The following is a 15,607-nucleotide window of genomic DNA, read 5'->3' as shown; positions in this document are numbered from 1 at the left end:
GACATTAACACCAGGGTGAACCAGACATCCAGGAACAAAAACAACTGCATTTGCTTGGATGTATTGTGTTACCTTGCCATAGGTATCTGCTACCAGCCAGAGCAGAAATCCTGAATCAGTCTTTGAAATACTTGTGCTGGAGTTCAGAAGCTACATAACGTCTAGCAGCTACCTGATGGTGGATAGGGGGAGGGAGGCCAAGACCAGTCTGGCCCTGTATAGGGCTCTCTTGTCACTGGAGCTGTCTCTCCCCCTAAGGCCCCCAACATCAGGGCCAGTGCTGTGCTCAGGTATTGCATAGTCTTTGAATGGACTCAGCAGATACATTTCATCTGCTTATACATTGCCATGGAGCTTTCTGCTGCTTATGTCCTTGGCCTGTTTTGGGAGCTTATGGTGCTGTTGTTCCTTGGCAGAGCACACACTGCTGGAAAATGAACAGCCATTCATGAGCCATATGGATAGCCATGCTCATGGACAGCTGTTCAAGGGCAACACTGCTGGATGCTGAAATCCTCACTACAGGCTTATTCATACTACAGGTACCTGTTGTCCATGGAGCAATTTGCTCCTGCTGAATACACTCACCTAACCCCACCTTCTGTGTCAAGGGCCTCCAAGATTAACAGGTCCTGTGCCAGACTGACATCTAAGTACAGGGTTTCCACCTCAGTGCTGTGTGATACTAATGGTGCAGCTCCTCTTCATGCCAGTGTGAACTAATGTCTCCTCAAATCCAGTGCTGACTTCAAACTGGCTTCAGGAACTCCCAGGGTTAGTCCAAGAGTTGAGAGAGCTCTCAAATGAGAGCACTTGTCGGCCTCTTAAAAGACCAAGAGAGATTGTTGTTGTACTCTTAAGTCCTGCAGGGACATTGCACAGTCGTTTAAGAATTTAGAATTACAAAATTATAGAATGGTCTGGGTTGAAAGGGACCCTAAACCTCTTCTAGTTCCAACTCTGTGCCATGGGCATGGCTACCTTCCGCTAGACCAGGTTTTCCAAAGCCTCATTCAGCGTGGCCTACAGATGTTACTTTCTTCCAGATGATATCTTCCAGCCCTCACAGAGGGTCAGCTGAGATTTCTGGAGAGAAACTACTTTCAGGTTTACATCATAAGTAGGACTAAAAGCAAAACAAAAACTGCCAAAGAGGGAAAGAAAGTTTAAAAACGCGTGCCAGCCCAAAGCTGCTTTCCAAAATGATGCATTACCACAACATTGATACTGTGCAAGAAGCCTGGAGAGAAGGAATGAAGACGTTGTTTTGCTAGAACAATGCTCAACATGCTCCATTCCCGGAGGAGCCTTTATTCCACCCCTGGCCTCGCTTCCCGGCACTATCCCCCGCTCCAGCGGAGCGGCACAGCCGCGGGCCCGTCCCGCAGCGCTCGGGGGCGGCGCCGGCCGGCCTCGCGTCGTTCCAAACGTGCCATCTGCTCGGCAGCTGGCCCTGAGCCATGTTTACTTCTTGACGGAATATCCAGGGACTCCCGGCCTCACTGACCGCCCGCCTGCCTGATCAAACACGGGGCTCTGTCGCGACTCGGGGTTTAGGGCGGCCCCGCCCCGCGCGGCCATGGCGGCGGGAGCGCGGCGGCGGCAGCTCCCGGCCTGGATGGGAGCGGCGGGGGACGAGCGGGCGGCGGCGGCCCCGGCCCCCAAGGCCGTGCGGCGGCGGGCGGCGGCGGGGCGCAGGTAGCGCCGCTGGGGCGGGGGAGCGGCTGGGGCGGCGGGCGGGAGGGCGAGCCCGGGCGCCGCCGGCGCTGAGCGTCCCCTGTGCACTGCCCAGGCCGGCGGCGCTGTACTGCATGAACGAGGCGGAGCTGGTGGAGGTGGCCCTGGCCGTCCTGGCCGAGGTGAGGCGGGATCTCCGCGGGTGGGGACGCGGCCCTGGCCGTACCCGAGCACGGCCGGGCGGCAGGGCTCCGGAGGCCGGGCAGGGAGCGCTGCTGCCCGCGGCTCCCCTGCAGGCCCCGCTCCAGGCGGGTCGGAGGGCGCTGCCGGGTGCCTCATGGCTCTCCCGGGCCTCTCCTCCTGGCCCAGCCGGCGGGCCTGGGGCCTGGCGAGGCGCGGCTCAGGGCATGGTGGGCTGCCCTCCTACTCCTTGGGGTGCTCGCGGCCTGAAGTCACGCACGGCCGGCCTGTTGTTTTCCCTCTGGTCGGAATCCACAGTGCGAGGAAAGCGAAGACAAGGCCCGGTCCAGGAGTGAAGAAGAGCAGGAGTTCCCACCAACAGCAAACGAGGCTCCTGGAAGCACGGCCAACACGGATGGAGGCGGTGACCACGGTCCGGCACTTCCATCCCCTCCTGGTGCTGGTGCTGACGCCGAGAGGACAGGCGGGGAGGACTCTGAGGACGATGTCCTGAAATACGTCAGGGAGATCTTTTTCAGCTAACAGCTCCTCTCCGAATTCCCAGGAGAGGAGGGCACAGTGGGGAGCGTGTCTCCTCCCGCGGCCCTGGGAGCGGTGGGAGGAGGGACTGGAGGGGGCTGTGCTGTGTTGGTGCCCTGTGTAGCTGGTAGGATACCCATTAAGGGACAAAGGAAGGAGGTACACAGTTCTCCCACCCTGTGCTGGGCTCAGGGGGATTTTTGGGTCCAGATGTGTTAGTTTCTGTTCCACATTTCAGAGCATGGACAGATTAAAGAGGACATTTGGATTTCTGTGAGTATCCCTTTGGTGGGTTGGTGTTGGGCATGGAGGGGAGCAGGGAGTTGCTGACCTGGAAGACCTTTGCTGGCAGGTGACATGGTCCTGGTTCAGCCTTGGGGGCTCCCTTGTCCTTGTGGTTCCTGTCACAACTGCAGGGGGTCCTGGCAGGCTGTTCCCATTGGGCCTGCTGCTGAATTTGCCTCCAGTCTCCTGCAGTCCTCCCAATGCTGAGGAAGATGTGCGGGAGCAGCCTGGCAGGGGCCGGCACTGCCCGGAGGAAGCTGACCCCATGGCAAAGTGCATGGGGGTCTAGGAAGGGATGAAGATGGCTCAGTATCCTCTTCCCAATCCAAAAAGGGGACAAACAAATGACCTGAGGCTAGGTGTGAGAGCATGTATTGAAATGAAGAATTGGTCAAATCAGCATCACCAGCCTCATCCTCACCAAGGCTGAAACAAGAAAACAGACCCTCATGTCTCTTGAAACAAATCCATTCAATAACAAAGGATATCACTGTTAAGCAGGTGTTCTTTATTTGCATAAGTTCTCCCAGCCAGTGGATGAATTCATGCAGTTTATATTTACAAGGCTGTTACATATTTACTGCACAGACCAATCACAGTAACATAAAATGCCTATTTTGAAAAAATATTATATGAAGTTAACTATTTCAACCTTTTCTGCCATCTAGTGTCCTTTAAAGGACACTACATCTATTGTCCTTCAGAGGTTATTACAACCCCTTTGGGGGTTTTGTTGGTCGTTCAATCGTCTTCCTCACTTGTCCTTTTATTGCACTTTCTTAATTGGTGCATGCTCAGTCTGTTATCTTTTCAAACTACAAAACTGGATCTTTCTGGTGTTATTTCTGTGTTGTCCTAGTAGCTTTCTTCACAGATTTGAAAGTTGGTTGGCTGCTTATTTACTTTAATTGATATATCCTGTCTGCTTACAAAGAAATTACCTATTTGGTTACATTTTCCTGAACATTTGTTAGTTCCTAGTTAAACATAATCTACAGATCCTGTTTTTAAACTCCCTTTACCTTTGTTACATGGTAGGGCAAAAGGTGTTAAAAGCATTTTGTTACAGATATCACATCCTATGTGATCCTATGAGATACTAGCAACATTTTTACCTTAGACTAGGCATGGTCTGAGGGCTGTGTCCATTGTGTGCTGGTTCTGCTACCTTCACTGCTCTTTGGGGCCAGAAGTGCTGTCACTTTGATGCTGTGCCCCAAACTGAGTTTTTTACGCGCTGTTTTACCTCAGAAGTTTCTGTGCTCTGGCTGCTGGTGTCTGCTACCAGCTTGATGCAGGAGTGCTGCACACAGCAATGTGCCAGAACATGGCTTGACATGAGCCTTTGGACTGGGAATCAGATTTTTTTCTAGAAAGTAAATCTGTATCTGGATGACTATTTTAAATCATGTTACCAATAGCTCTTGCATTCACTGTCAAGTCTTAGTGGGCAGGGCCTCCTCAGTTAGGTGGCTTAGGCAGTGTTTTGCTTGGCCCACCTGAGGTACACAGTGGCAGTGAGAATTTGGAGCAGTAGCAGAGCCAGAGTCCCAAGCAGTGCCCAGAAGCCTCCAGTGAAATCAGAGGGATGAATCCACCATGAGGTTTGGAAAAGAAATATAGCCAGGCCTCCAGACAAGATTATCATCTCGGTGAAGGCTATGATGCCGATCCACTTCCATTTCCCTCTCTGCCATGGGCAATTCATAAATAAAAGATAAAGGATGTGGAAGGGGATGGGGACCAGGCAGGCATACACACAAACTGTGGCTAGTGCCATTCCATGTGGACTGATGCCCATTGCCTGTAGATGGTTGCTGTCCAGGCACTGCAGCTCCCCGGCTGAATCATTCCACAGGCAGAAATTGTAAAAGCCAATCCGTTTGTCAGGGAGGTTCACCAGGTTTCCAACTTCATACAGCAGTGCGTAGGTCATCAAGGCCGTGGTCCCAACCATCTCCAGTAAAGTCAGCACACTGAACAGGTTCTCATTACACCTCTGTTGCAGCAGACCCATCCTGCTGCCTGCATCGTTTCTTGCTACCATAGTGTGGGGATGCCTGTTGCAAAACAGAAAAGGGGGACCCCTCAGTTGTTGCCCTTTATGGCATCCTTCCCAAGATGGGTTCTGAGCCTTAGAGCTGGGGTCTAGGGACTCCCTTGCAAATAGGAGTGTCTCAGTCCTGCCTAGGACTGCGCTGCATCTATGTTAGTGGGTTAATGCAAAGGTGCATTTGGTGCACTTTTGGTCACAGCAAACATGGCTTAATGATGTCCTGTGCGTGGACCAGTACAGGGAGGAGTGTATGACTCAGGCCCACACATGCCCTTTGCACCATGGTCTCACTGGAAAAGGCATTTGCCAGCAAACTGCAGGGACAGAAGGAGAGAAAAACTGCTGTCTGGTAAGACGCAGGATAAGAGATAGGATAAGAGCTATTCTGGGATAATGCCTCTCAGTTTTTATCAGACAAGGACATCCCTTGTGATCTTTGGACTACTGAGTAAAGTGCAGACATGACAGCATCTGAGCTGCAGGGCTCCCCTTGCCTCCCTGCTCTTGTCCTCTAGCTCTGGGACACCCTGTGCCATTGATACCAGCCATTTCCAGCATCTGAGCTCCACATGCAGGTCCTTGCATGCCTGTAGATTTCTGAGCACAGCAGAAGTGAACACCTTCAGCTCTGCTACCCACTGAGGCTGGCAGACATGGTGCTGCTCCTGTCTTGGTTGCCTGGGGACCAGTCCCCTACACAGACAGACAGGTGCCCAGCTCAGAGAGGCACCCTGGATCCACCTGCAGCCACTCACCTTCCTCTGAGGCCCAGGGACATGGGTGCTACTGAGAAACACCTGTGATTGCCATCTACCTTGCTCCTCTCTCAGACTGCCTGGCAAACCTGACTGCTCCTTTCCCTGGAATGTGTACTGTCCTCAGTGCCCTCTTGAAGGCTTCTGCTTCACACTGAAAAACAAGGAAGGGCATTGGGAAAGGGTATCCTTGGCTTCAAGCTCAGCCTCAGGATTGAGGCTTTGCAAATAGCTCTTCCTCCTTTTGACAGGCTTTATCTGCTGAGAATCATTTCCCACTTTCCTTCAAGAAGTTCACATGGCCTACCACTGCCTATTACCCATGGTATATCATTCTTCAATCCTGTGTAGGCCATTTACTTAAGAATTTGACTCTGAGTCCCTTCCAGTTCCGACTAGTCTACGAATCTGTGATATCCTGGATGTCCTCCTAGACCATCACCCAAAGCTGATTGTGAATTTGGTACAGCCTGTGAGTTTTTAAAGTGCCAAGAGAGACTCCACTCAATCTGTATGCAGCACCTGGTGGTATTGCTGGTGACTGGAGACCTTTCATCATCCCCCTCCTGCTCCTTCTCTCCCTGGAAACTTGGAAGTGGGGCATCTCTGTTAAATGAGCACAGAGATGAAGCTTCTCAGTCCTAAACTCCCTGGAGCAGCATACACATGGAAGGGGGACGGGTGTCACAGCATCAGACACCAACCTGTCCACTTCCTCTGGTCACTTTTCCCTCACTTCTTGTAGGATCCCTTGGAAGGTTTCTTCACAGTAGGCTTCTGGAGACTGGAAGGTCACATGGAGGTCACATGCCCATTGTTCTGAATCTGCAAGGAAGACACAAGCAACCAGGAGAATATCTATGCTTGGGCACAGAGTGTGCTGCAGAATGAGACCTCCAGCAGATGTAATTTCACCATGGTTTGTCTTGCCTGTAGTATTGTCCCTTGGTTTGCCTGTCTTATGCATGGTCTTCTGCACCCAGGCTTTGCTGTTCCTCCTCTCCCAGTTCCGCAAGGGCTCACACCACTCTTTGTTCTCCCTGCTGTCCTGCCTCAAAACCCTCAGAGGAAGAACAAGCTGCACTTGGAGAGAGCTCTTGGCTGGCTGACCAGGTCTCCAGGGATTTCTGTTAGACCTCAGGGCTGGGACCACAACAGCCCAGCCAACTCTTGTCCCTTTCCACACACTCACCCACCCACCCACCCACCCTCGCTGTCGTATTTATTTAGACCAGTTATTAAGGAAGGCAGGCTTGTAGAAATGTGGCTTTTTGTTCAATAATCTCACACTCACTCCGTTGGTGTCCATGAAATATAAAAGCTATTAAAAATTGTCCTAGTTGCACGTGTTTGCTAGAGAGGGGACAGAGAATTAAATTCCTATCAGGTTTGTGGTAACATATGGCAGGGATGGAGGACAGCCACCTCAGAGACCCTGTGCTGCTGTGTGATTTCTGCATGCAAGAGGATCTGGAGAAAGCTCATGGTATCTCTGGCCTTTCCTCTGCTTTGAGTCCCGTGTGTGTAAGGACATATTTTCCCAGCGATGTCACCCTCTTTACTGCTAAATTGCTGGCATCTTTGCCTCCTGCTGCCTCCCCTGCCCAGCCCAACCCAGTAGGTAAATCCCTGTCCCTACGTGTGACATGACCAGAAACATGCCTGGGATGGCCCTGTGCCAACTGGATAGAGAGCTCGCGACTGGCCTGGAGGCAGTGAAGGCTGAGACCTGGCGCCCTGCCACAGTGCAGCCACAGGACATTTGTGAGCTCTGCAGCTCATCCCTGAGGCAGGTTTGACAGCAGCCTGGATGAGAAGCAAGGGACAAACAGGAAAGAGCTCTCACCCAGTGTACAGCTTGGGTTTTTCCCAGACAGCAACAGCCTTTCTGCTTCTAAAGAGGTGTCTGTGCCTTTGGATGGGAGACTCTGTGGCTCTTCCTCAAAGGTGCAAGAAAGAGGAACCTGAACATGGCACAGTGAGCCCCAGCCTGGATTCAGCCTCCTTGTTCCTGGATTGGCATTGATGGAAACACTAGTTTCACCATCAGAGCTCTGTGTCCCCGGCAGAGAGAGGCCCCATGTGAATGGCTCAGGAGCTCCCTGAGGTCTTTGTATGGGAGATAAGGCTCCTAGGCACCCTCTGTGCTTTTGGGACTGCACAGCCCTTTCCTCTGCTGCTCACAGGCAGATGGGCAACCTTCCCAGGCTGAGGCTGTGCTTTCCTCCAGAAAGCAGCTGGCGGAGTGCCTGGGTAAGGGGACAGGAGTGTTGCCCTGAGAATCAGACCTTTCTATATTGTTTTCGTAATTTCTAGCCTTTTTTTCAGGAAAGTAACTATAAACATAGGTGTTTATACATTCCATTAAAGATACACCTTTTGATTAACGTCTCTCACGACCAGTGCAGTTAAGAAAGTGGTAACCTGACTATCCAATCCCTGGTCATTGTGAAAAACCTATAAATACTGAAAGGACAAATAAATGCGTTTTCTTCTTTCACCACACCTGGAGTTGCGTCCGTGTGAATCATTTTGTGTCTGACAGTGGCACAGGAAGGCAGAGCTCTGGCACAGGGTCTGGCCTCTGTGCAGGGACAAGCGCCTCTGTGGGATGCCACTGCAGTGGTGCTGAGTGCAAAGGGGCAAGGGAGGGGGCATTTCCTTTGCACTGAAGAGCCCCGCAGATGACATTCCCACATCCCCTCTCCCTGGCTGCTGAGGGGAGAAGTTCTGTACAAGAGTGATGGGAAAGTGTCAAGCTTTAGATGTGATGCTTTTCCTTCAAGACATCGGTCCTGTCCCTTCACCACCTCCCCACCCCAGCTATCCGGATCATCTTTCCTCCTCAGGCAGGATTAGCTGCAGAGAAACCATGGGTGAAGAAAGGCCACTGACAAGCTAAGGATTGCTGGTAAGCAGAAACCAACCAGTGGCAAATGGAACAGACTGCAGGGGAACTGCCCTTAAAGCGTCTTACAGCAGGTGAAGAAGCCTCCAAGACATCTGCACCTTGCAACACCACTTCTCCTGGCAGTTCTCCCCAGTGCCAGCAACATTAAAAAAGTGAGGATCTCAGTGGAGGATACTTACAGGCTGCCCATTTGGCTGGGTGTGGAGCTGAACCACGCTGGAAAGGGCTGTGCTGCTGTTCTAGGAGCCAAGCGGGTTTGCAGCTGCTGCCGGTCCTGTTCTGGCTGTTTGTTGTCACCACAGCCTGTTTTGTCACGTGCAGATAGTTATCTGCTTTCTCTTTCGGTTCTGAGGGCCGTGCTCTTTCCTAATACCGATTTGGTTGCATGTGACCAAGAAAACAAGCCAAGCCCAGCTCCTCAATCTGAGCCAGGGTCAGGCTTGCGTTTCCTTTCCCTCTCCCGGCTGTGCTGACCAGCATGAATAACTGACTGGGCTAAGCTCACGCAGACTGTTGTGCTATTAGAGTAGCTTAGGTGTCCATGAAGCCTTAGATGAATTTGTTTAGTTTTTTTGACACTTCTTTAGAGGTGACTGACTATCCCAGCATGGACCTCAGTCCTTCAACACTGCTGGAGTTCACTGCCAACACAGCCCTTCCTGCACTTTGGACACTGATCCCCACCTCTGCTTCCCAGACACAGCGTGGCTCAAGTTCCCTCGCCTGCAGCCACTGTGCTTACACAGGCACAGTGCAAGGTGTCAAGGTGCCTGCTGCTGCAGGGAACTACTGAAACCTCGAGTTATGTTAGGGGCAAAACTTCTTTCAGTCCTCCTGGGCAGATCTGGAGCTGTTTGTCCTACTAGCAGTCTTGTGGTGGGTCTGTAGGGAGGGCTGTGTGTTGGGGGTTGCTGCATGTGGGACACCTAGCCATGAAACTGTTCACAATTTTCACCCAGTAATTCCATGTTTAGGCACAGTGTAGAAATCTCCATGTGGTACACGTTTTGAGCCTGTAATTCTGGCACTCACATCCAAGAGCACAAAGTGAAGAGAAATATGGAAGTCTTAAGAGAAGCTCGGTGAACAGAGATGTGCAAGTGGTGGTGGGGGGATGCCTTCCTGTGTGCCTTTGTGTGTGGAATAACTTGAGCATGGAGAGGTACAAGGATTTGGATCAAGGGAGTTCAGATCATAGGTGGCTTAGGCAGGGGTTCTGGTGGGTGAGGACAGAAATCCTGCTGCAAATGAAGCCCAGCAGTCCAGAGCTGCTGAGCTGAAGGTGGAGAAGGAAGCTTTGGGGCTGATGGCTGGGAGACTGAGGAATAAGAGACTTCTGAGGCAAGACCTCTGTCCCAGTGAAGGAACATGCTTTGGCAGGAGGCATGTTTGTGCTTCCAAGAAGCAGGGTCACACGTTTTGCAATGTGCTGTTCATTTTTTCTGTCATTCAGGGAGAAAAAGGGTTTATAATTTTGATCTGGTGATCAACCAACTGCTTAGCTGATCTTAGCACCACAAGTGAAGCTGCTGTTTCACTGCCATGGGCAGAAGGCACAAGTAGATCCTTCAAAAATATCCTCACTTTCACACTGGGGTCCTGTTTGCTGGGATAATCAGGATGACTGCCACAGTGGGTCTGCTCCATCATGCCAGAGCATTTCTCCCTGGAGCCACTGTCCCCCTAGAGGGATGGCTGTTCCAACACCGTACACCATGTAACCTGACATTGCTTCCACTGGGCACACACCTTTCTTTTTTGGCCTTTTTCCCCAAGAGAAGATCCCTGTTCAGGCAAGCTGGTCTGCTGCCTCATCTGCTTGATTTCCAACATTTTGGAATTGCTGGCTACTGTGCCCTTAGGAGGTGGTGTTTAAAAAGCTTAAATGTACAAAATACACCATTTGGGAATGGTACTCTTGGAGTGTGGCATCTCACTGGCCAGAGCTGGTTGCCTGAGGAGCCCCATGTCTCCTCCCCAGCAGGGTCTCAGTCTCTGCTGCTTTTAATGCCTCCTGGGATGCCATAGCTGCCAAAAGGGAGAAGTCCAGTCAAAATTTGACTCAAGACTTGCCCTTGGTCCCAGCTGACCTTCTGATTCTGGAGGCTTCCTTCCACACCTTTGGCTGCCTCTCTAGCTGGTAGTTCCCCTGCCTTCTCCTTCCAGGTGTTTGGGCAGGGAACATTGTGCCCAAAGGCTGGGCAGGATGCAGTATGCCTTTCCATTCTCCTTCCTAGGGACATTTCACAGGAATGCTCTGACTGCCTCATGGGCTTCCAGTGCCAAAGTCCATCTGATGACAGAGTGGTTGGGAAAGCTAAGTCTGATGGGGTTGGGGTGAGCAGGGGAATGATCATCTACACATCTCATGGAGAAAGAATGGGAAGGGAGAGGAGAATGAGAGCAGGGCTTCTATTTGTGTGCGCCTGGAAGTAGGAGAGATCGGATGGAATATTTGGGCTGCTGGGTCCTGTTTTCTGTGGGTGGGAAAGGACAGCATGTTTCAGGAACCAGCTTCTACTAAATTCCTGTGTGAGCATTGCTTCCTGGAATTGTTTCTTGAAATAGATACCATTTTTTGGTGTGCATTAAGAAGGTTTATGTGGCTTTAAAGGGGAATTAACTGCTCTGCAGTTCTTGATTTCTCATTGTGCAGTTAAAGCAAACACTCAGCAGTTTAGTAATATTAGTAATCACAAGGAAAGCATGAGATGAAGTGAGACTTTCCAAAATTTTCTGCTTATTTTACCTTCTGTTTTTAAAATAAACTACAGCACCTTATCCCATATATGATTCTGTGGGATAATACTCCAGTCTGTCTGTAAAACACAGAAACAAAATATTAAAAGCCAGGATATTAATTTATTTGTTTGTTAAATTTCCTCTAAGTGATGCCAATTCTGGGAAAGCCTAGAAGAATGTGATATGTTACATTTCTACCCTTGGGTACGGTACACAATATCTAGGAATGAAATCTGCAGCTGGGGAAGGAAGTGTCAAGCCTGCAAAAACATTTAAAGAGACATTCTTTATTAATCTCCTCTCTGGCATGCAAGCTCTTACTGATCATAACACTGCAATATACTCAACTGTACCATACTTAAGCTGTACTTGAACGCAGCTGAGCTGCCTGTCCCACAGAAGACAATTACAGCTGTAAAGACCTGTGCCCAGACTTAGAGGCTGGGAGAAGTGGTCTCCTTTTAACTTCATCTCTCTCTCCATACTGTGGGTGGCTGGTAAGTCTTTTTTTCTCAAGATCTGGATCTCCAGAGCCTTGGCTGGTGTGACAGGCACAGCCCCTGCACGGATGGCAGGTGAGCACCACATCCTCAAGTGCCCAAATCTGTGCTGCAGGCCAGGCCCCTGGGCTCTCTCTCTCAGCATGACCTGACCCAGCAGATGTGTCTCACCAGCTGGACATGGGCCAGGTTAGCTGCAGTTGGCTTTAGTGCTGCACTGCATGTAGCTCACCTCACAGAACCGCTGGGTGAGGTCCATGATCAACAGGTAGATGGAGCAGGTCTGACAGTGTACGGAGTGGTGTGTCCCTTGAGAAACAAAGAATATTTACATTTTTAAACACCTTTTATTCTAGGCAAAGAGGTGGCTTTTACAGCTGATAATGGATTTTAATATTTAATCCAATGAACACATTATTACAAATGCATGTACCCTACTGCCAATAGGGGAAAATATTTTTTAACCTCTCTGGGACTTGCCTTGGGTTTATTTTTTCTCCAGTGAGATTGCTGTCAATCAGTCAAATCAAACCAACAATTGCAAATAAACATAATAATCACAATGCCAGACGGAGTACACATAAGAAAGGTGCTCAAGGTTGAATCCCTTATTTGTTCTTTTTTAATATTTATGAACCTGGATATAAACATTTATTGACAAGGGAGTTCACTTCCTACTCAGAATGGTTTGTTTATTTTCAGTCTGGGAACCTGGACAGCTATGCTTTCTCAGTAGTATTAATTTCCACTGCTCTGTTTTTCATGTGTTTGGACTTCCAAAAAGAAGAATTGGCATGAAATGCAGAAAGCTCAAGAAATGCTGGTCTACCTCTTGAACCAATATTAATTAATAAACCAGCATTAATAAATCAGTCAGCATTATAAAGTTTATGTACATAAAAAAATATTACCCATTGAAATATCAATGTGACTTCTTTACAAATAACTGTTTGCTTTCTCTAGCTAACAATAAGAGTCCTCCTATTTTACATCTTGGGGCCATATAGTTTTCTAGGCTGAATATCAGCAAAATGTTGTAGAGGGCTACATACAGCTCCAGCATGATGTCAAAAATTCTACTGCAGCTGTGATATTCCTTGCTGTTGACCTTTTTTCAAATACTTTTAACAACTTTCATCAAGATCAACAGCAAAAATTTTGTTAAGTCTTTTGATCCAATAAACTTACTTAGTCACTGAGGTAGATCCACGTGGGAAAATGAACATAATCACGAGAGGAAGAGAATTAAGAAGTTTTTTGAAAGGATTGTGATCCATTTGATAAACTGTTGTTATTTAATTTACATAGTAACAGCATCACCCTGACATGTTTTGCTTCTGGTACATGTCCAGCAAAAGAACTTTATTCATTTATTCATACGAAATGTGTATGAATGCAATCAATACAATTTCATTGCATGAAAGATGTGTTCACTTATATTTTAGCACCAAAATGACAGAACAGGACCTAGTGAAACTCGACCTGACAAGCAGTTTTGCAATGTATACTGGTGCTTATAGGTCTTGGCAAGCATAGCCTTACAGGGTCAGGCTCTTAGGTGGCCTAAATGGTATTCAGTCCTGAACATCTCCTCTGCTAAATTTTCTCTTTTTCTCTTGTTTATTTACAGTATTCATGTCACAAACAGGAACCAACAATTTCCAGGAACTATTTTTGTTGGCTAAATTTCATCCCCAAGCTTTCTGAAAGACATTCACTCACAAGAGTTTGCTCTGCATATCTGTGGGAAACCTCTTGAGTAATATAATGTCAATCACAGGCACCAAAGAAACGAACACCAAGTAAACAAGGAGAAAAACATGCTTCAACACTGTTTTCCTCAGCAAAACAAGTAAATATAGGTTTCAGGAAAATAAAATGTCTCTTTGTCCTCCTTTGAAATCACTCTTTTAAATCTGAGGCAACATTTGTCTATGAGCTTAGATTAGATGTAGGCAATGGGCCTTTAGTGACACTGCGATGACTCTTCTGCATGTGTGAGAGGAGGACACAGCTCCTGAACACTCTGAACTGGTGTTGCAAAATATGACTGGCACCAAAGTACATGAACATGATACTTCTTGTGCTTAATGCCAGTGCCCTCCCTATCCTGACCCTGTGAGTGCTTACTCAGCTGTGCTGCAGAAGCTGACAGGTGAAGGCCACCTTCTTTGGAATAACAACTGCCTTCTGGATGGTCAGGGTTAAGCTACAGGGAAAATGAATACTCCTGGTCTGCACTGCTCATTTGACCTAGTTCTTTGATGATGCACGAAGATCATAGAACTATCACAGAATCACAGAGCGTTTTGGGTTGGAAGTGACCTTAAAGATCACCTAGTTCTAACTCTCCTGCCATGGACAGGGATACATTCTACTAGACCAGTTTGCTCCAAGTCCCATCCAACCTGCCTTGAGCACTTCCAGGGATAAAGCATCAACAGCTTCTCTGGCCAAACTGTTCTGTGAGTCTTCACCCTCATAATGAAGAATTTTTTCCTAATATCTAATCTAAATTTATGCACATGTCTTTTTATTTATTTACATTTCATCACCAGTTGTGTAGATCAGATCTTGATTTCTATACTATGGACATCTTAAATTTGATGAGGTAGATCCAACCTATTAATGTTTCCGTAAAAAAGAAACATACAAAAGTTTTGTTCCCTAATAAATGACCATGTTAGGGCCATAGCTCTTCATAACACACGATGCTCACCTCTCTAAAATCACCTGCACCTCTGATCTCCCAGTGCTCACAGTCTGCATAGGAGGAGCAGATCATGTTTAATAGGTGTGTCATTTGGTCAGAGTACAGATCCTTGCTCTGCTTTCAGTTACCCTGAACTTAACCACTTTGCTAAGCAATCAAAATAGTGTCTTCCATGGTTAATGAAATAAGGTTTACACAAAACCAAATAATGCACCTGTTGTGCCCAGACTGATCTGCAAAATGTAAGGCTGCAGAAAAAAAAAGTGTATTGGTTTAGATGAAAGTTCTGTATCATCACAGTTTTTTTTCTCCTCAGAAAGGCCACCTGGCACAGATACAGTGCTTTGCCTCTTCCAGTGAACTGCCTATTAACATTTGACTATAAGGTTTATGTGCAATCTTTTAAAAAGTGTTAAATAGTGTGACTCTCAAAAATCTAGTTTAGTAACATTTCTAACATTTATTCCAGCATTCTTTATGAGATACAGAGAAGATATAATAGACCGTGGCATATCTGAATAGTTCTAAGTTACCTGGAATTCCAGTTTAACGCATCAGAATTCAGGACCTTGGAATTCACCCTGGCTTGCAGTTTCACTACCTTCTCATGTTCCTTCAGGCATAGATAATAATAAGAAATACCACAAATTTAGTGTATTGCTTAGAGAAAGCCATTATCAAATTCATTATTGCAATAAACCTACAGGCTATTATGTTTTTCACAGCTGGACTAATGAGGCAGGAGAAAAGGCCTAGGGGAAGCTTCCTTTACCTGTTTGTTATTTACACAGTAGTCCAAGAACACATTGTGGAAATACTGTCCTATGGACTATAAGTCATATTGAAAGGAGTGTTTTGTCTGCAGCCTGAAGCATCAGCCTCCTGTAAGTTAGGGATTTACAGGGAAAAACATTAATTTGAAAGAACACAAACATTATTTAAGACAGGCTGTAACAAGATAAAAAACATTAAATACACTAATTCTGACACTGGCTTCCTGCACAAGAGTCATTTTGTGTTAATTTGTTATAGAAGTTAGACTAGAGGGATTTAATTTACTGGTTTAAAGTTTAGTTCAGTACCTGAAGGTTTAATTTTATATCCAGTGTATCAATGTCTTTGCGAGTAGAAGTCTGCACAAGAAATCAGAGCCATTTGTAGAAAAACACACAGCAAACTTGGCAATCTTTGCTGTCAAAAGGACATCTGGGATCTATTTTGAACCAAACTTCATTCTTGAAAGTGGTT

At 47.7% G+C, this 15,607-nt stretch overlaps 2 protein-coding genes across 3 annotated transcripts; one reads left to right on the top strand and one right to left on the bottom strand.

The window, feature by feature from the left end:
- The first annotated feature begins 1,312 nt into the window (after positions 1-1,312).
- Positions 1,313-7,998, top strand: CYREN (cell cycle regulator of NHEJ). Its single transcript, XM_086885784.1, has 3 exons — positions 1,313-1,698; positions 1,793-1,859; positions 2,176-7,998. The coding sequence occupies exons 1-3, from the start codon at positions 1,580-1,582 to the stop codon at positions 2,398-2,400; spliced, it is 411 nt and encodes a 136-aa protein (XP_086741910.1). The 5' UTR covers positions 1,313-1,579; the 3' UTR covers positions 2,401-7,998.
- TMEM140 (transmembrane protein 140) lies at positions 3,170-8,748 on the bottom strand. 2 transcript variants are annotated; one of them, XM_023928525.2, is made up of 2 exons: positions 8,584-8,748; positions 3,170-4,742 (listed from the first exon to the last, which is right to left on the bottom strand). In XM_023928525.2, the coding sequence occupies exons 1-2, from the start codon at positions 8,592-8,594 to the stop codon at positions 4,157-4,159; spliced, it is 597 nt and encodes a 198-aa protein (XP_023784293.2). In that variant the 5' UTR covers positions 8,595-8,748; the 3' UTR covers positions 3,170-4,156. The 2 variants fall into 2 exon arrangements, with proteins under 2 accessions (XP_023784293.2, XP_086741909.1); XM_086885783.1 differs by lacking the exon at positions 8,584-8,748 and adding an exon at positions 5,494-5,628.
- Positions 8,749-15,607: the final 6,859 nt, after the last annotated feature.

The sequence above is a fragment of the Cyanistes caeruleus genome, chromosome 4 (assembly GCF_971803275.1).
Source record: "Cyanistes caeruleus chromosome 4, bCyaCae1.hap1.1, whole genome shotgun sequence".
NCBI lineage: Eukaryota > Metazoa > Chordata > Aves > Passeriformes > Paridae > Cyanistes > Cyanistes caeruleus.
This window is presented reverse-complemented; position numbering and strand designations above follow the sequence as displayed.

Coding starts and splice junctions, on each gene's coding strand:
- CYREN (XM_086885784.1), top strand. CDS start 1,580: ATGGCGGCGGGAGCGCGGCGGCGGCAGCTCCCGGCCTGGATGGGAGCG. Junction 1,699..1,792: donor CGGGCGGCGGCGGGGCGCAG/GTAGCGCCGCTG, acceptor TGCACTGCCCAG/GCCGGCGGCGCTGTACTGCA. Junction 1,860..2,175: donor CCCTGGCCGTCCTGGCCGAG/GTGAGGCGGGAT, acceptor CGGAATCCACAG/TGCGAGGAAAGCGAAGACAA.
- TMEM140 (XM_086885783.1), bottom strand. CDS start 5,516: ATGTCCCTGGGCCTCAGAGGAAG. Junction 4,743..5,493: donor TCCCTGGGCCTCAGAGGAAG/GTGAGTGGCTGC, acceptor GTTTTGCAACAG/GCATCCCCACACTATGGTAG.